The sequence below is a fragment of the Sphaerodactylus townsendi genome, linkage group LG10, assembly GCF_021028975.2.
Source record: "Sphaerodactylus townsendi isolate TG3544 linkage group LG10, MPM_Stown_v2.3, whole genome shotgun sequence".
In the NCBI taxonomy this organism is placed as follows: Eukaryota; Metazoa; Chordata; class Lepidosauria; order Squamata; family Sphaerodactylidae; genus Sphaerodactylus; species Sphaerodactylus townsendi.
The window spans coordinates 87,592,433-87,613,027 of record NC_059434.1 but is presented as its reverse complement, the minus strand read 5'-3'; the positions used below and the strand labels follow the sequence as shown (position 1 = coordinate 87,613,027).

Sequence of the window (20,595 nt, the reverse complement as noted above, 5' to 3'; positions counted from 1 at the left end):
GTCTGCGCCAGGCAATATGGTCCCAATGCAAAAGCCCCTGTGTTTGGGAGTTGCATAGAAACACAGAACCCCTAAGCTGGAAGGAACCTCAGGGGTCATCTAGTCCAACCACAATCCCCCCCACTCCCGCAATGACCCCTGCTCCATACCCAGAGGAAGACAAAAAAACCCCTCCGGGATCCCTGGCCAACCTGGCCTGGAGGAAAATTCCATCCTGACCCCAAAGTGACCATTATTTGCCTACTTTTAAAAAGACATGTAATTTAAGAATCGAACACTAGGTGGCACTGCTTGACCGTTCTTACCAAAGATGGGGACCAGGGACCCTCCCATTCAATGAGGATCAGACTGACTCCAAGATTATTGCAACCATAAATGACAAATGTTTACAGGCGCCACTGGAGAATTTGCATCCCAAATGATAGCCTGATCGCTTATTTTAGGGTGTTCGTTTGTCCAAGAGAGAATAAAGAGGCATCCGCAAGAGAAAAATATAGGAGGTTTCTTTTCCGTACAGGGAACCATCTAAGGGAGATCAGAGCTTGCTCACACAGGTGTCCCCAATTATATAATTATATACAATAATTAGACAATTATAGAAAGTCTGACATCACAATACGGTGGTGACACAGAGATGTCGAACATACTAACAAAAGAGAGGAGCAAACTTAACACTACAAAACTAGAATTAAATACCTTAAAAGTCAAGGAATTGTTTCAGGAGCAGCTAAATATAAAATTACTAAACATTAAAAATACACACGTCTTTATTGCAAATTGAAATGATCTACACCCGTAAAAGGCCCATAATAGCCTTCCTTATACATACAATATCCCAATTACCATACACAGAAGAGTCCTATGGGACACCCCCCCCCCCTGCAATCCATTACGCTACTGGTAATCCTAATTCTACAGAATTATACCCATCTGAGGCCCATCCCCTCCCAAAACCCACCCTCCTGACGTTCCACCCCACATCTTCGGGAATTTTCCAAACCCTATTTTTGAGGAACCCTCCAATGTGCTTCTCTCACTGGCCTCAGCAGCTTCTCCTGCAAACCCAGCCAAAACAAGAATATCTCTGTGAAATCTCAGGGACTGAGAAAGGGCACACCAAAGGGCTGCCAACCTCCAGGAAGGGTCTGGAGTTCTCCCAGAATTATAGCTCATCTCCATACTGCATAAATTAGCTGTCATGAAAATGGCCGTTTCCAAGGGCAGACTTTGGCATGCAACAGAGTGTATTTATTTATTTATTTATTTATTTATTTATTTATTTATTTATTTATTATTTAAATTTATAGACCGCCCAATCCCCAAGGGGCTCTGGGCGGTGCACAACATAATCTATGTACAGTATATAACAAGGATCGCAATAGTGACCGTATATACTAAAATTCGTTAAAACCATTAAAACCATGTAAACAGTGGTCAAAACAATAACAATAAAAATGGCGTCCCGCAATCCAATTCCTTTAAAAACTACCCCAAAAAGAAGGGAGCAACCAAACTCCTCCCTAAAAATAGCAATAAATATGCAAAAACAGATTATAAAATAGGGAGCAAGAGAACCAGGGAGCAAAGCAAGGAAGGGGGCGGGGGGGCGCACCTCAGTGACTGGACGCTCCAAAGGCCCGGCGGAACAACTCAGTCTTACAGGCCCTGCAGAATTCACCAAGGTCCTGCAGGGGCCAAACAGCTGGAGGAAGAGTGTTCCACCAGGCCGGGGCCAGGGCTGTAAAGGTCCTGGCCCGTGTGGAGGCCAGCCGCATCATTGAGGGGCCAGGGACCACCAGCAAATTGGCCTCTGCCGAACGCAGAGGCCGAGTAGGGACATATGGGGTAATGCGGTCTCTCAGGTACGAGGGTGACATCCCTCCTCAAATTGTCCCCTCCATAGGCAGCGTCCCCAAAATCTCCAGGAATTCCCCAGCCCAGAGTTGGCAAGTCATGATGACACAGCACGCTCCTGTTTGTAGGCACCGATTTCCATTTCTGGGACTCCTGGGTTCTGTGAGTCAAAGAGATCCCGAAAGGGAGAAGGGACAGCAGAGGAACAAAGGCGAGCCGGAAAGAGCTCCCTGCGGAGCGCGACAGCTGAGGTCGGAAACCGTCCAGTTCCTCCCTCAAAAACATCCTCCCCGCTGAGTCAGGTACATAATGACTTCCCCTTCCCCAAAGTCATCCGTCAAAGAACAATCCGGCGAGGAACTGATTGAATATATCGCCGTGGCTGACGGGGAAGCCAAAAGCAGAAGTGGAAATTTGGACTCATGCACGCCACAGCCGCTTTCCAAAGAGATGAATCCACGTGGCAGGACGGAATGGCGTCCCCTGAGGAGACAGGCTGCCATTTGCAGAGCGGCCCAAGGACGTAGCCGAAGGGGAAAGGGATGCCAGGTGAGAATCTGGGGTGAAGGTGCCAGAGACCTGAACCACCTAATTCAGTGGCTAAGGAGGATCAGCCCCCTGTTGCCTGGGCAAATGTCTTGGCCTGAAAGATGTCCCACCCAGACAAGGGCAAATAACTCCAGGGAACTTGCTCCAGGGAACTTGCTCCTTCTCTTCCCTCCCTTGCATGCCACCCCTCACTCCCTCCCCTCCCTTGCATGCCACCCCTCCCCCTCCACCCTTGCATGCCACCCCTCCCTCCCCTCCCCCTCCCCCACTAGGGTGAGTGGGCCATGTCCAGATGCTGGGTCCCCTTCCCTCCCCTCCCTTGCTTGCCACCCCCACTCCCTCCCTTGCATGCTACCCCTCCCTCCCCTCCCCCTGCTAGGGTGGGTGGACCATGTCCAGATGCCAGATCCCCCTCCTTCCCCTCCCTTGCATGCCACCCCCTCCCTTCCCTCCTTTGCATGCTACCCCTCCCTCTCCTCCCCCTCCACTGCTAGGGTGGGTGGGCCATGTCCAGATGCCAGGTCCCCTTCTCTCCCCTCCCTTGCATGCCACCCCTCCCTCCCCTCCCTTGCATGCCACACCTCCCCCTCTCCCTGCTACGGTGGGGAAATGAATGGGGAAATGAATGGGGAAATGAATCTGGTTCAAGGAAGTGAGCGTGAATAGGGGAGATTGAAAACATTTTGCAAATATTTTACAAACATTTTAGGAGATTTCTGTGTGAAGGGTTAGCCCCAACCTCACACCCAATGGCGCCTCTGCCAGTCATAAAGATGGACTCCCCGGGCATCCTAGGGTCCCTGCACACAATGGCAGGCCACCAGCCCTAAATCTCAGGCTGCGGATCTCCGAGAGGCTGGCTGCCCCCAGCAAGGCACTTACCCCTGTGCTCTGCCGCTTGGCATCCAGCAAAGGCACGCTGAAGCTGGCAGCCAGGTGTGGAGAAACCAGGGCGCCTCGAAGGGGCACGTGGGCTTCGCCCAAAAACCTTGAGGAAGAAAGAGGACCTGTTACCCAAATGAATGTGAAGTTCACAGTGGGCACAGAATCAATGTTTAGATGAGGGACGGATCTTTGAAATGAAAATTTAAAAATCTTTGAAAATGTTATGGTTTTCAGCCTTCGGGTGGGACCCGCAGAATTATGACACCTCTTCAGACTAAAGATCAGTTCCCGCGCAGAGGATGGGTGATTTTCCAGGTGGGACTCTTTGACATGAAGCTCCACTGAGATCCAGAAGTTTCCAAACCTGAATCTGACAAAACTACCCCCTCCCCATTCCCCACTAGTGGCTGGGGCGGGGGGGGGGGGGACTTGGCAACCTTTGAAAGGGTTCATATCATGGTTTACTTTCAGCTGAGGATCTCCAACACAAGTGGAGCAATTTTCACTGACACCCCCCCACACACACACCGTTCCAGTGGTTTCCTGGGGTCATTGGGAGCTGCAGCAGAAATGAGGAGGAAGAAGAGTTGTGTTTCATTCCTTCAGTTCACAGAAATTACCACGGGATCCAAGCCCTTCATTTTGATTTGAAGGGATATTTCTCAACACCCGCACCGCCCATTCACCCAAATCCGCTGAAATCCTATCGTTCATCAGTGAACCATCAAATACTAACTGGCCTTCTCTAGGACTCAAGAAGAGGGGGCTGGGACAGAAGACACCCACCCTCACCCCCCCGACCTCTCAGGATGCGGGGTTCAAGACGCTGCTTGGTTTTGAATGGCAACTTTCGGAGTCTGCCTCCCTAGAAGAAAAGATGATAACCTTGGATGTCTTTTCTCTAACCCATGTGTGTGTGGCATCGGCAAGGAAAATGCTTTCTGCACATGCTCAGAAACACTGCCTTTAAAATTCCTCCCCACCCCATGCTGTACAGAGAATATCCAAGTGGAACAATGTGATAAACGAGAAATGTGTTTTCTACTAGGAATGAGGAGATGAGTCATAAGGAGGATGCTTGTGGCAGGACAAGATAAGACCACTGGACGACTAGGCTGAAGAGCAAGGCCTGTTGGGGGGCTGTGTGGTTTCCGGGCTGTATGGCCGTGTTCCAGTAGCATTTTCTCCTGACGTTTCGCCTGCATCTGCGGCTGGCATCTTCAGAGGATCCTCTGAAGATGCCAGCCACAGATACAGGCAAAACATCCAGACAAAATGTTACTAGAACACAACCATACAGCCCGGAAACCACACAACACCCCAGTGATTCCAGCCGCGAAAGCCTTCGACAATCACTTGTATCAGATTGTATGTACTGAGCATGCTTAATAGGCTAATGCATATTAACTTCTCCTCCTGCTCTGATAACAAACTGTACTATAATGAACATACAGGAAGAATATAGGAAAGGGACCATATATCAAGGAGTAACATAGAAATAGGGGGAAAGTTGTGACTCTAAGTACCTTTAGACAAGGGGGCAACAGGAGAGGATGTGGATTCGGGAGAAGGGAATAAACACACCGGCTCATTCCGCACATGCAGAATAATGCACTTTCAAACTGCTTTCAGTGCTCTTTGAAGTTGTGCGGAATGGCAAAATCCACTTGCACACAGTTGTGAAAGTGGTTTCAAAACGCATTATTTTGCGTGTGCGGAAGGGGCCACTGTGGATATACTGTTTCGGCGGAGTCTGCCCATGTGGGTGCGGCTCCCCCTTTTTTTGCAAATAAAGCAACTTAAAACTCTCTTCTGTTGGCCTGATATTTGGTAAAGAAATATTGGGCACCATAATAAGACCTGGTGTCAAGATGACCATTCTCAACACATCTGTATCTACCTGGATAATCAACCCACTATGTCACCCGCTCATTTAGGGTTGCCGGCTCCTGGGTGGAAAATTCCTGAAGATTGGTTGGGGGAGGGGCTGGGGGGAGGGGCTGGGGAGGGGAGGGATCTCAGCCTGGTCTGATGCCACATCGAGTATCAAACAGGTGCCTCCAAAACATCTCTGGGGAATGGCCAAGGAGGCCAGCGCAGCATTCCAAAATGTGGGGCATCTAAACATAGAGGCTCCATGTATAGCAAATAGCCACTCTCTGCCGGCCTCCCCTCCCCCCGCCCCCCCCATGAACTCCTCTAGGCCTTTTTAAAGCCGCCCAAACTATTTGCAAGCGCTGGGGATTCTTGCGTGGGGCAGGGCCCTTCTGTGGGAAAAGCGGGCAAAAAGGTGCCCCTCAGCAGCAGCAGCAGATCGGGTCGTCTGTTCGCCCTGCACCAGCCGCTCCCCCCCACCCGCCCCCCCCCCCCCCCCCCCCCCCCGTGAAGGAAGTTTAGTAGAAGGAAGTTTTGTTAAAACTGAGTCAGAGAACTGTCTGCAAATGATAACAGAATATCTGAAATAAAGTGTTCCGTAAAATATTCCTGCCAGAGAAAAGGAAAAGTTTGGCTATTTCTGTAACTTATTTTCTGGTAATTCTGCAAATAAACGTTTCATCTTTGTATTGTCGAAGGCTTTCACGGCCGGAATCACTGGGGCGCTGTGTGGTTTCCGGGCTGTCTGGCCGTGTTCTAGCAGCATTCTCTCCTGACGTTTCGCCTGCATCTGTGGCTGGCATCTTCAGAGGATCTGATGCAACAGATGGCTACCAATCTTGATCCTCTTTGATCTGAGACTGCAAATGCCTTAACAGACCAGGTGCTCAGGAGCAGCAGCAGCAGAAGGCCATTGCTTTCACCTCCTGCATGTGAGCTCCCAAAGGCACCTGGTGGGCCACTGCAAGTAGCAGAGTGCTGGACTAGATGGACTCTGGTCTGATCCAGCTGGCTTGTTCTTATGTTCTTAGATGCCAGCCACAGATGCAGGTGAAACATCAGGAGAGAATGCTGCTAGAACACGGCCATACAGCCCGGAAACCACACAGCACCCAAACGTTTCATCTTTGTTTGCCTTTTAATAAGACTCAAGAGTCAGTTTGGGGGGGGGGAAGTAAAAATCCCCCTCACAGAACTGTCAGTAAACTCAACAGGCGGCAATTAGAGTAAGGCTGACAGGAACTCCTGAGGAGTCTTAGGAGTGTTAATGCGCAGATATGGGCAAAAGCAAGGACTGACAGTTCCTTGCCTGCAAGTCCTGGAGGCTTGGGGGGCGGGGGGGACACTGCAAGATGCCGTGACATCAGTGCTAGATGATCAGTCAGAAGTGATCAGTCACAGCCATAATTATTACAATGAGAGATGCCCACAATGTTGATCCCTCCCCTCCCCTCCCCCTCTCCCTGCTGCTCTCTTGATTGAGCATGGCCAGCAGAGGGTGGAAAGGACAGCTGCCCCCCCCCCCCCACCTTGGGAGAGCATCGGGTAAACCAAGTAAATTTACCCGATGATCTTCTTGATCTGAGGTTGCAAATGCCTCGGTGCTCGGGAACAGCAGCAGCAGCAGGAGGCCATTGCTTTCACCTCCTGCACGTGAGCTCCCAAAGGCACCTGGTGGGCCACTGCGAGTAGCAGAGTGCTGGACTAGATGGACTCTGGTCTGAGGCTGCCAATTTTGTTCTTGAACAGAGCAGGTGTTGGGTGGAGAACTGCATTCTTCATAGCTATCACCCTCACCATACTAGAACCAGGGGGCATTCATTGAAAATGCTGGGGGGAAGAATTAGGACTAATAAAAGGAAACACTTCTTCACGCAACGTGTGATTGGTGTTTGGAAGATGCTGCCACAGGAGGTGGTGATGGCCACTCACCTGGATAGCATTAAAAGGGGCTTGGACAGATTGATGGAGGAGAAGTCAATCTATGGCTACCAATCTTGATCCTCCTTGATCTGAGATTGCAAATGCCTTAGCAGACCAGGTGCTCAGGAGCAGCAGCAGCAGCAGAAGGCCATTGCTTTCACATCCTGCCTGTGAGCTCCCAAAGGCACCTGGTGGGCCACTGCGAGTAGCAGAGAGCTGGACTAGATGGACTCTGGTCTCATCCAGCTGGCTTGTTCTTATGTTCTTAAATGCCTTAGCAGACCAGGTGCTCAGGAGCAGCAGCAGCAGCAGAAGGCCATTGCTTTCACCTCCTGCACGTGAGCTCCCAAAGGCACCTGGTGGGCCACTGCAGGTAGCAGAGTGCTGGACTAGATGGACTCTGGTCTGATCCAGCTGGCTTGTTCTTATGTTCTTAAATGCCTTAGCAGACCAGGTGCTCAGGAGCAGCAGCAGCAGCAGAAGGCCATTGATTTCTCCTCCTGCACGTGAGCTCCCAAAGGCACCTGGTGGGCCACTGCGAGTAGCAGAGTGCTGGACTAGATGGACTCTGGTCTGATCCAGCTGGCTTGTTCTTATGTTCTTAAATGCCTTAGCAGACCAGGTGCTCGGGAGCAGCAGCAGCATGAAGGCCATTTGCTGCCTCCACTGTGGGCTCCCAAAGGCTTTTCGGTAGGAGCCACTGCAGAAATGTAGCAGAATGCTGGACTAGATGGACTCTGGTCTGATCCAGCAGGCTTGTTCTTATGTTCTTAAATGCTTTAGCAGACCAGGTGCTCAGGAGCAGCAGCAGCCGCAGAAGGCCATTGCTTTCACCTCCTGCCTGTGAGCTCCCAAAGGCACCTGGTGGGCCACTGCGAGTAGCAGAGAGCTGGACTAGATGGACTCTGGTCTGATCCAGCAGGCTAGTTCTTATGCTCTTGTGTTCTTAAATCCAGACGCATGAGAACGGAGGCACTGTGCAGTACGGGCAGTCTTTGCACACCCAGGCATCACGCCGAACAGCCAAGACGGTTTCTCCAAGACGCCTTTAGCTTAAACACCACATCTTTGCTTTGAGTTCCAACTAGCACAGGGCAGCCACAACAGACTAAATGAACACCACAGAGCAGAGCTATGAAGTCGGTAGTGGCGGCGGGGTTGAAGCAGGGCTACCAATTCCAAGTTGGGAAATCACTAAAAATCTTTAACTGGAAGGTAGAAGCGCAGTTACTTTATGGAGTACCTATCTGGCTCCAAGCAGTTGACGACTCCTTGAATACTGTCCAATCCAAATTTTTCCGTAAAATTATAGAACTACTGGAAGCTGTGTACCCATTATGCAAGCCCTCTGTTTAGAACTGGGCCAAAATTCATTAGTTTATAGGGCTGGGTTGAGAGCTTTTAAATTTTGGCTTCGCCTGCATTTCTCGCATGATGAGCACTCGCTGACTCACCTACTTTTGTCTGATGCTCAGGCTAATCCATGGATCTCTCTGATGGAAAGAAAGATTATGAATCAGCAAACAATCTCTTTCGACTCGCTTTTCCCGTATATCTAGTTCAGAATCCTACCACTTATTAAAACAAGAATTATTTAGGCGAATGGATTAATTTATTTAGGGCTGCTATGAAAACTTGTTCACCCTTACATCTTTCAGTACCCCTATATCAAAACAGGATGGCTCCCTATTCTTTGTATTTTTTGACTAATTCAATGCAGAGGGAAAAGAGCCCTCCCACATAACTTCAATGTTTCCCCCTCCGCTTTATTAAGTGGTAGATTTAACTTTCCTTGGAAATGAGCTTGAAAGGGTATGCTCTTGTGGTGAACAACAAATTGAAACGTTAACATCAACTTCTTTGCTGCCCTAAAATCTGCTAATATCAGATCAAAATATTCCAACATTCTTTCTAGGATACCCTATGATGAAATGCGGAAGAGAATCAGGTAGACTTCCTTTCCTTCTGGACAATTCTGACAATGAAACTTGTGAATTGGTTGCACAATTTTTACTGGAGGTGATGCACAATCAATAATTTATATTGTATCTTAAACCTTTGTATTTGTATACCTTTTATCTTAAACCTTTGTATTTGTATACCTTTTATCTCAGGTTTTTTATTGTGTTATGATTACTGTTATGCCAAATAAAGGCTTATTATTATTATAAGTTGGGAAATTCCTCGGCAGGGTATAACACCACAGAGTCCACCTATCAGAGACAGCCATTGTCTCCAGGGAATCTGATCTCTGAGTCCAGAGATTACTTCTAATTCTGGAAGACCATAATGGTCCCACTCAGCCAAACTGAAGTACTCTCACTGTCTGTACTGTGCAAAAGGAAGGAAAAACAGGAGGAGCGCGACCCAAACAGGTATCTTCTGTACTAGCAAGGTTGCACAAGTTTAATTTGGTACATGTTTTAACAAACAATTTTTCAAGCAATCAATGTTTTAACAATAATTGTTTATTCATCAAAGCAACTGATGTCATGAAATTTGCCATGGTAAGTACACATATTTACAATTCTGTTATACATCTAAACATGAGTCTAAACATGCTGTCTCTTGAATAAGCCATTGAGGAAAAACCAGGAGAAACCGGCTCCTGTTGGGACAGAAAACAAGCAAAAAGACACAACATTTAAAATGACAACCTACAGTATACGTAGACTCCTGTTTATATGTATGTCTATTCTGACAGTACTGTAACAATGAGTTACTTCCCGTGGCAAATTTGATTACATCAATTGCTCTGAAGAATAAAAATTGATTGAATCATAGAATCTTAAGAGTTGGAAGAGACCCCCAAGGGCGATCCAGTCCAGCCCCCTGCAATGCAGGAACACACAATCAAAGCACTCCTGACGAATGGCCCTCCAGCCTCTCTCTAAAAACCTCCAAAGAACCTGGAGACTCCACCACACTCCAACGTGTTGAAAAGATGTGCCAAATTTACATACTCGTACCACCTGGCACCAGGCAGGCAAGTCACCATGCGGTCATCACACCTCTCACAAACCCAACTCTCTATATTCCTAATGATTGAATCACCCACTACAAGGAGCCCCCCACCTCCCCGAGGGGTATCCTCAGTGTGAGAGGATAGCTGACCACCAGCTAAGGAAGGGGTCCATCTAAGGGAGCATCTTCCCCCACCTCAGACTGGCACCCTCCGTCCCGAAGACCTGGCTCCATGACATCTGAAGAGATGTCACCTGCCCAGGGAGTGGGACCCGGCTGTTAGGTCCCTGAAAGCCTCGTCTGTCACCCTCTCTGCCTCTCTCAGCTTCTCCAGGTCTGCCACCTTGGCTTCAAGAGAACGCACACGTTCCTTGAGTGCCAGGAGCTCATTGCAGCGAGGGCACACCCACGACTTCTGTCCTAGTGGCAGATAGTCGTACATGTGACACTCAGTGCAAAACACTGGAAAGCCCCCATCCCTCTGCTGGCTTCCTGCCTTCATATCTGATTTTGTTTAGATATTTAAATATTAAACTTTTAGTCAATGCCCCCCCGGAGCTATCTGTACCTACTATCCCTCAGGAAATGTCCTTATTTATTTAAAAACAAAATTGCAGCCTGGAGATCAGATGTAATGCCTGGATAACTCCAGGCCTCACCTGGCGGTTGGCATCCCTACGCTGTGATGCCATGGCACTCCGCCAGTCTTGTTTGTGCTCCAACAGACTGACGCAGCTGCCGGTCTGGAAGTCAATCCAGGCTTTCCTCCTGTAAACCTTTATCTCGCTTGAGGATATGATGCAAAAAGTTGATAAGGAAAGAAAGGAAATTTGGTTCCTAATCCAGTTCCCTGGGGAGAAGCGGAACCTGCCAGAGACTCCAGTTGGAGGCAGAGAAACAGTCCCGGGGCTTAATCCAATTTAAAAATAGGAAGGGAAAAAATAGCCTTCCGGACACCTTCTTGGCTCTGGGAGCGTCGCAACACACCCTGCAACTGGATCCCCTTCTCAGAAAGGCGGCTGCTGGAGGGTCCTTCTCGGGACACTTCCTGTCTCCATTTCCCAGCATTGTCTGCTGAGGGGAGCCGTCATTCCGCTCTCCCAAGATCCCATCTCTGCTCTCTTAGTTCCTGACCCCTCACACTTCATTACGCACCCTGGCGCAGCATCTCTCAGGCAAGGCCTCCCAAAGGGCGCACAAAGTTTTTGCTGCCTATCAGAGAATAGCAAACAGCCTTAGCAGACCAGGTGCTCAGGAGCAGCAGCAGCAGAAGGCCATTGCTTTCACCTCCTGCATGTGAGCTCCCAAAGGCACCTGGAGGGCCACTGCGAGTAGCAGAGAGCTGGACTAGATCAGGGGTAGGGAACCTGCGGCTCGAGAGCCGTATGCGGCTCTTCTGCCCTTGCACTACGGCTCCACGAGCCGATGGCTTCATCCTTACCCGCTTCAGAAAGGCAGCAGAGTAGTGCCTCAATTGCCTGCTTTGACGGCTGGAGGCAAGCGTCGCGGGCTTCCCCTCTTGCCCGCCTTGTTCAAGCGGGACAGGCGCTTTCCCGGTGGTCGGCAAGGGCGAGCCGCTGGCCCCATTCTTGCCCGCCCTGCAGGTAGCAGGGCGGGTGCATCCATGCACTTCTCAGAATGAGTGGAGTAAAAGGTAAAAAAGCCCAATATATACAGTGTTATCTTTATTTTAAATGTCAAAAATTATCTGCGGCTCCAAATGTTTTCTTTTCCTGTGGAAAACGGGTCCAAATGGCTCTTTGAGTGTTAAAGGTTCCCTACCCCTGGACTAGATGGACTCTGGTCTGATCCAGCAGGCTAGTTCTTATGTTCTTAGAGCAATTTAAATCTATACACCCACACATGGTATATGGATTCAAAATGCTCTAACTCTTTGATGTAAAGCTTTGTGTGTGCTATATCCTGCTGAGAATTCCCCCTTCCAAACTGGCTTTTCAGTTCCATCCTTGACTGCTAACTATCCCTCGGCAGGGTGTTTTTCCCTTGAGCAACTAAAATGCTTGTGAACATTCCGTAACTTCCCAGAAGCTTAGCCAATGGGAGGGAAATGGCCTCTCTAGGCAACAGACAGATACCTCTCTAGATCAGAGGTCTGCAAGCTGCGGCTCTCCAGATGTTCATGGACTACAATTCCCATCATCCCCTGCCAGCATGGCCAATTTGTGCATGGCAGGGGGTTGGACATGAGGGTAGTTGCGGTTTCTTCCAACTCTTATGATTCTATTATCTCAATGTCCAAGACAACCAATGGGGTTGTAGCCAGGTCAGTGTTTATGGAGGGATTGGCCATGCTGGCAGGGGCTGATGGGAATTGTGGTCCATGAACATCTGGAGAGCCGCAGCTTGCAGACCCCTGCTCTAGATTATAGCATGCTCACCTCAGAAAGTTATTGAGCGTAGACCATAATGGTCCCACTCAGCCAAACTGAAGTACTCTCACTGTCTGTACTGTGCAGAACAGGAGAACTGGAAATGTGTACCCGGTTCCTGGTATCACAGAGTGGCCTGTATCTGCCCCTAAATTCTCGGTGCCTGAGAATGCAGATTTCATGTCTACAACACTCAAATGCTATTTTCTGCAGGGCCGTGTGACTTGCAGGTTTGGGTTAGGAGCACAAAATGAAGCAGGACAGTGAGCCGTAGAATTCTGTGAAGACAATAATTTGTTCATTGGAAACACAGTTCAGGCAACCAAACAAACAGTATATCTGAATAGCACTGGGCAGCCAATATAGAAATCGGATCACACAATTGGAGAAGGCAACAACGGAAGAAGAGGGAGACAACAGCCAGGGTGGCATCGCTCAGATATGAAATGCCAGGAAAGCGTCTCAGCCAAGAACCCTCCGCCAGCATCCTTGGCCAAGCCTCGAGGAACCGAAGGGTTCCGATCCTTTGCTGAAGGTGGTAGCTGCCGCTTTCTCTCCCTTTCCTGGAATTGTGTCTGCATCTCCCAACAAAATAAAGGTCCCTTTCAGCCGCCCCCTCCGCCGCCAACTCTGCAAACTCGCAGAGCTCCATAAAAGGCAGGCATTTCCCTGCTTCTCTCATGAGGAATGTCTGAAGCACGCACACACAGGCCGGCAGTAGGAGGAGGGCTGTTTGCCTGGGCCGGGCGCTTTCAAAGGTGGCATTTGGTGCTGCAGAATCCAGGCAGGGAAAATGTAGGGAAGGAAGGGGCTGCAACTCAGTGGGAGAGCCTCTGCTTTCCACGCAGAAGGTCCCGGGTTCAACTCCAAGTATCTTTAGTTAGAGGATCTCACAGAAGCTGATGTATCGAAGAGATAGAAAAAGGGCAGAGAAGGGCAACGAGGATGATTGAGGGACTGGAGCACCTTCCTTATGAGGAGAGCTGCAGCGTTTGGGGCTCTTTAGTTTAGAGAGGAGACAGCTGAGGGGGGATATGATTGAAATCTATAAAATTATGCATGGGGTAGAATATGTTGACAGAGAGAAATTTGTCTCTCTTTCTCACAATACTAGAACCAGGGGGCATTCATTGAAAATGCTGGGGGGAAGAATTAGGACTAATAAAAGGAAACACTTCTTCACACAACGTGTGATTGGTGTTTGGAATATGCTGCCACAGGAGATGGTGATGGCCACTCACCTGGATAGCTTTAAAAGGAGCTTGGACAGATTGATGGAGGAGAAGTCGATCTCTGGCTACCAATCTTGACCCTCCTTGATCTCAGATTGCAAATGCCACAGCAGACCAGGTGCTCAGGAGCAGCAGCAGCAGCAGAAGGCCCTTGCACCACCTCCCTGCACGTGAGCTCTCAAAGGCCTTTCGTGCCGTTACACTGCGAGTAGCACAGAGCTGGACTAGATGGACTCTGGTCAGATCCAGAAGCTAGTTCTTACGTTCCTATGTAAAGCCCCCTTTTCTGCCTTAGACCTGGAGAGCCACAGCTGCCCATCTGAGTAAACAACAGTGACCCTGAAGGACTTGTGATGTGATTTCACATAAGAGAGCTACATGTGTACGTTCCTGGCCAAACAACAGGGAACTAAGAACCTGGTCAAGCGAACAGGGAACTAAGAACCTGGTCAAGTAAACAGGGAACTGGGAACCTGGTCAAGCGAACAGGGAACTAAGAACTTGGTCAGTCAAACAGAGAACCAGAAACCTGGTCAAGTAAACAGGGAACCGGGAACCTGGTCAAGTAAACAGGGAACTGGGAACAGGGAACTAGGCGCTTCTCCTGCCAGCCCAACTAGAGCTAAGAGCAGTCGGGTGCATCGCAAGGGCCAGTCGCAGGCCGAGGGGAGACCTGTGGGGAGACCTCCTACCTGTTTCTTCCCATGGTCTCATGGTCTTTGACCACCACGTACAGCTCAGCAGTCTGGTCTAAGGGGATGCCTTTCAGGTCCCATTCAAAGCCCTGCGGAGAGGAAAGAAAGGGACTTAAAGGTGACTGCAGCGTTCTCCCCAGTGAGAGAGAGGCTCAGGCCATGCCCGGAATCTCATCTCCCACATATTTTACATCATGCAGAATTGCCAACCTCCAGGTGGGCCCTGGAGTTCTGTGGGAATTCCAACTGCTCTCCAGGTGACAGAGATCTCTTCTGGAGCAAACAACAGCTTTGCAGGGTGGTCTATATGGCATTATCCCTCAATGAGCTCCTCTCTCCCCAACCCCTCTCACCTCCCCAGGCTCCCTCTCCAAATGTCCAGAGGTTTCCCACCTGGGAAACGTCAGCCAGATCTGAGCCCAGGGCCTTCTGCGACTGAACCGCGTCTTCTCAAATGTCCATGCCTTTCTCTTTGTTCCTTGCCACCCCACCAGTCCCTTTCTGCACGAAGCTGGAAGCTCTCTTCACAAGGGGTGGGGGTGTCTCTGCCACCGACCTCCATGCACGCCACACACAGGCTGTAGTTTGGGACCACCCTTTCCCAGCCACGCCCTCTGCAAACGTCTAACTGTGCATTCACTGCTGGCCATGTTAAAAGCGTTGCCAACCTGCAGGTGTGGCCTAGAGATCTCCCAAAATTAAAATTAATCTTCAGATGACGGAGATCAATTCCCCTGGAGGAAATGGCTGCTTTGGAGGGAAGACTCTGTGGCATCATCTGGAATATTGTGTCTAGTTCTGGGCACCACAATTCAAGAAGGATATTGCCAAGCTGGAACGGGTCCAGAGGAGGGCAACCAAAATGGCAAAAGGTCTGGAATCCATGCCCTACGAGGAGAGACTGAGGGAGCTGGGGAGGTTTAGTTTGGTTAAGAGAAGGTTAAGGGATGATATGACAGCCATGTTTAGATATTTGAAGGGATGACATGTTGGTGAGAGAGCGAACTTGTTTTCTGCTGCTCCAGAGACTAGGACCAAGAGTCATGGGTTCCAGGTGCAGGAGAAGAGATTCCACCTAAACATCAGGAAAAACTTCCTGACAGTCAGGGCTGTTCAACAGTGGAATGCACAGCTTCGGAGTGTGGTGGACTCTCCTTCTTTGGAGGTTTTTAAAGAGAGGATGGATGGCCATCTGTCAGGAGTGCTTTGATGGTGTGTTCCTGCATTGCGGGGGGTTGGACTGGATGGCCTTTGGGGGTCTCTTCCAGCTCTACGATTCTATTATTATACTCCACGTGAAGTCCCTGCCCTCCCAGGCGCCATCCCCAAATCTCCAGGAATTTCCTGCCAGGAGTTGACAACTGTACATGTCAAGTGGCCACAGAAAGGACAGCCTTCAGGAGTCATGGATGAGCCCTGGACTACAGCTTCAAGGCACACCTCTCTGCCCCTTTGAGAGCGGCGTCATCAGAGGCACCCCTGTGGCCCAAATGGCAAAACTCTCCTCCTTTGCTCATTCTTAAAGGCCAGGACCGAGCAGCTTATCTCTTCCTAGTGCATTCTCCTGGCCCATTGGCTAGTAGGTTGCCAACTCCAGGTTGAGAAATTTCTGGAAACAGAACCTGAAGAAGGCAGGGTTTTGGAAGGGGTGGGGCCTCGCTGGTAGATAATATAAGAACATAAGAACATAAGAACAAGCCAGCTGGATCAGACCAGAGTCCATCTAGTCCAGCTCTCTGCTACTCGCAGTGGCCCACCAGGTGCCTTGGGGAGCTCACATGCAGGATGTGAAAGCAATGGCCTTCTGCGGCTGCTGCTCCTGAGCACCTGGTCTGCTAAGGCATTTGCAATCTCAGATCAAGGAGGATCAAGATTGGTAGCCATAAATCGAAACTTCTCCCTCCATAAATCTGTCCAAGCCCCTTTTAAAGCTGCATCTTGGGTTAGTGGCCATCACCACCTCCTGTGGCAGCATATTCCAAACACCAATCACACGTTGCGTGAAGAAGTGTTTCCTTTTATTAGTCCTAATTCTTCCCCCCAGCATTTTCAATGAATGCCCCCTGGTTCTAGTATTGTGAGAAAGAGAGAAAAATTTCTCCCTGTCAACATTTTCTACCCCATGCATAATTTTATAGACTTCAATCATATCCCCCCTCAGACGTCTCCTCTCCAAACTAAAGAGTCCCAAACACTGCAGCCTCTCCTCGTAGGGAAGGTGCTCCAGTCCCTCAAACATCCTTGTTGCCCTTCTCTGCACAGTCCACCCTCCAAAACCATTTTCTCGAGGAGAATTGATCTCAGTTGATGGGAACTCAATTGAAAGTCTGGGAGATCTCCAGGCCTTACGTGGAGATTGGTAACCCTATTCATCACCCCCAGTTCCACTGTCTGCACCCATCTCTGGGCCACCTGCCCCATCTCTCATCATGGCACAGGATTATCTCTCTGCGGAAACCTCTGCCCAGGTTTAGGTCTGCCTGGAAGCCAAGCCTGAGAAAGCAGCAAGTGGCTATCACACGTGAGAGAAACACACTCTGCACAAGGTCAGAGACCCCTTTGGGCTCACACTTTGCAGGTCTTTGAACAGGTTCTAGGGCCAACCATTGTGAGTTTTGGCTAAAACGAGGCTCAGGAAAGTCCCACAGACAGACGCACAGCAAGAGAAGGTCAACCGGCTCACCTCGTTCCACACGGGGTTGACGTTGTTCTTAATCACTTTGGTTCTCTTCTTCACCCCTGGAAAAGATCACAGCACAGTCAGGAAGTGCTGGGAGTGACACAACGAAAGCACCCACTTGAACAAACATTTCAGTGCTTTTTGGTTGGCCTCAGAGTTTATTTTTAGCAATCTGGAGTCCAATTCTTGCAGCAAGGGAAGGGAGATCCCATCCCATTCTGGTCTACCAGACAGAGCAAATGGGGTAGACTCACCAGCTCCAGGTGGGTAAATTCCTAGACATTTGGGGGTGTCGTCTGGGACCTCAGCTGGATAAAATGGAATGCACCCCAGAACCAAAAGAAGCAATTTTCTCCAAGTGTAAAAGAAGACGACAACTTTGCATTTGTATTTCCCCCTTTCTCTCCTGTCAAATTTCTAGACAGCATCTATAAAACAGCTCTTGACTTGCAAAATACCACAGAAGCCAAAACCAGTGAATCAGCCAAGCAAGAAGAAAAAGAAGAGTTTGGATTTATATCCCCCCCTTTCTCTCCTGCAGGAGACTCAAAGGGGCTGACAATCTCCTGGCCCTTCCCCCCTCACAACAAACACCCTGTGAGGTAGGAAGGGCTGAGAGAGCTCCGAGAAGCTGTGACTAGCCCAAGGTCACCCAGCTGGCGTGTGTGGGAGTGTACAGGCTAATCTGAATTCCCCAGATAAGCCTCCACAGCTCAGGCGGCAGAGCTGGGAATCAAACCCGGTTCCTCCAGATTAGATACACGAGCTCTTAACCTCCTACGCCACTGCTGCACAACAGCCGTCCCGAATGCATCTTTTCCTCGTGGCTGAAGGGCTGGGCTCACCCCCTGGTGCCCATGTGCCCTTTAGGACAATTATGCCCAGGCAAGAACCCCTATGGAAGGCTGGGTGCTGGGCTGCCAACTCCAGGCTTGGAAATTCCTGGAGACTTGGGGTTGATGTGGGGCGGCCAACCTCCAGGGTGTGTCTTGAGATGTCCCAGAGTTACAACTGATCAGATCTCGTGGAAAAATGGCTGCTGGGGGGGGAGGTGCTATATAGCCATGGTGGTGAACCTATGGCACTCCAGTTGTTCATGGACTACAATTCCCATCAGTCCCTGCCAGCATGGCCAATTGGGGCTGATGGGAATTGTAGCCCATGAACATCTGGAGCGTCATAGGTTCACCACCACGGCTATATAGTATCATCCCCCAGTAAGATCCTTCTCTCCCCCAAACCCTGTCTTCCCGATTCTACTCCCAAACCTCTAGAACTTTCTCAACCTGGAGTTGGCAACCCTAAGGTGGTGGAAACTGGAAATCCCAAACTCTTTCCTAAGTAAGTCACTCCAGGCCTCCAGCCCCCTCGGTTGCCCCCTCCTGCCCTTTCTCCAGCTCTGCAGTGTCCCTTTTGAGACAGTGACCAAAAAGGCGCACAATATTCCAGCACAGATCTATACTTGGATGTTACAAAATGTTGGCTGTTTTTATTTCCAGGAAGGGCAGGCACTCGTCTCCAGAGGCCCGGGGGCGGGGGGGCTGGCTGGGAACACACAACAGGAAGTCCCCTGCGGGCCCAGAGCTCCTCACCCCATTTCCAATCTTGGTGGGTTTCGTGCCCTGGCATTGGGGCAGTCTCCAGGGACCCTCCATATCCAGGGACCCTCCATATCCAGGGACCCGGCCGCTATTTAGAGCCAGGAGCATGCCAGACACAAGATGGCAGAGTGGGAGACAGGGGCGTAACGAGGCAAACTGTAGCCCTGGGCAAAACCTGAGTTGGATGCCCCCTCTTATGGGCGGCCACTCCACCACGACCAATTTTTTTTTTGCACCAGGACATTGGTGCAGGCAGGGGGTGCATTTTTAGACATATCAGCACTAGAATTTCAGCGTATCATCAGGAGACTGTCCTTATGCTACCCCCCAGGTTTGGTGAGGTTTGGTTCAAGGAGTCCAAAGTTATGGACTCCCAAAGGGGGTGCCCCCATCCCCCATTGTTTCCAATGGGAGCTAATCCCCAAATTGCGTGCCCTATGCAGCCCTTTGTCTGGAGTTCGGTCAAAACTCCTTGGAATCAGCCGCTTGGCTGAGGGCTTTTAGATTCTGGCTGCGAATTCATTTTCTCTCGGACTGTAATTCCCTGGAGAGATGCTGGGGGGTTATGTGGGGGCAGGGAGAAGTTGCAAAGAAGGGGGAGGGCGAAATGATGCCGAAGGAGGCACAGGGACAGTGAGTGTCTTCATGGGGGGGGCGCGAGGTTGGCTGGCTGGCTGGGCAGCCCCAGGCTGAGTATCGTCTGCTCAGACAGAGAGTGCTGTGTACCAGAAAGAGCAGGGAACTAGGACCTTGGGCAACCCAGGTTCAAATTCTCACTTCTACCATGGGTGAATTGGGGCTCATCACAGTCTTCCACCCGGCCTATCTCATAAGGTTGTTGTGAGCAAGCAGAACCAGGAAGAACCGAGTTCTAAACCGGGGAGAAAAGTGGGCAGTGAATAAATGCGTGCATGTTCAAAGACGGAGTTTTGTGCCTTAAGAGAAAGCGGAATGAACACAGTGGTTGGGGTGTTGTGGGGTTTCCGGGCTGCTCCGGTAGCATCTTCTCCTGAGGGCAGCAAGGTGGGAGTCCAAGAAGATGCCAGCGCCCTGCTGCTTCTGTTGACCAAGCTGGGTTGAGAAAGTCTTGGACTTTTGGTGTAGAGCCGTAGGGGAGCAGGGATTCCCCCCCCCCCTCAAGTCTCAGCGACCCCACCCCCCACCCGCCGCCGCCGCCCGGGGCGTCAAGGCAAGAGGGGCTCAGAGGTGGTACCCCCCCGGCCTGCCTCCGCCTCCCGGTCCCGTTATTTCTTGCAGGTCTCCCATCCAAAGACTAACCAGGGTCAGCGCTGCTTAGCTTCGGAGACGTGACCAGGTGAGGCTGGCCAGGGGCTAGCCAGGGTGGGCCGGGGATGGGGGCAGCCAGAAGGGCTACCCCCAATGCCTCCCTCCCTGCCAGGGCTGCCACCGCCTCTCGGGAAACGGATCCCTGCGGTCTGGAGAGGAACTGAAATCCCGGGAGGTCTCCAGGTGGCACCGGGGGGTGGCAGCCCTACAGGGGGCCCCGAGCCCCCTCCCTCTCCCCGGGACCCCTCCTCCCTGGGCCAGAGGTCAGCCCCCCGCCCCAGCTTACCTCGGAAGGTGAGGCTGGCCAGGGGGTCGCTGGCCTTGTCGCCCCTCTCGCCGCCGGGCAGGCTGCAGGCGCGCTGGAGCAGGCATCGCAGCATGGCTCCCTCCCGCCGCCTCCGCGCTCCGGGCAGCAGCAGCCGCGGCCAGGCGAGACCCCCCTCCCGAGCCGACCCCGCCCAGCGCCGCCTCCGGACGCCGCGGCAGCCCCGGCCCGCCGAGCCCGCAGAACCGCGCGGCGCCGCCAGAGGGCGCCCTGGACTCGCGGCGGAGAGCGGCGGGCTACCCCTGGGCTCTACCCAGCCGTCCTTCCTTGCGGGGCTGTTGTGACGCTCCAATGGGATCCGCCTTCTGCAGTTGCCACGAACAAGTGGGGAGAGG

General features: G+C 51.0%; 1 protein-coding gene across 1 annotated transcript in view; it reads right to left on the bottom strand.

Moving 5' to 3' along the window:
* DYSF (dysferlin) overlaps nucleotides 1-20,374 on the bottom strand; it is a 132,878-nt gene extending 112,504 nt beyond the window's left edge. The window contains 4 exon segments of the mRNA XM_048508779.1: nucleotides 3,286-3,391; nucleotides 14,365-14,456; nucleotides 17,051-17,106; nucleotides 20,222-20,374. Of these exon segments, the coding sequence (XP_048364736.1) occupies nucleotides 3,286-3,391; nucleotides 14,365-14,456; nucleotides 17,051-17,106; nucleotides 20,222-20,315 (348 nt within the window). The 5' untranslated portion in view covers nucleotides 20,316-20,374.
* Nucleotides 20,375-20,595: the final 221 nt, after the last annotated feature.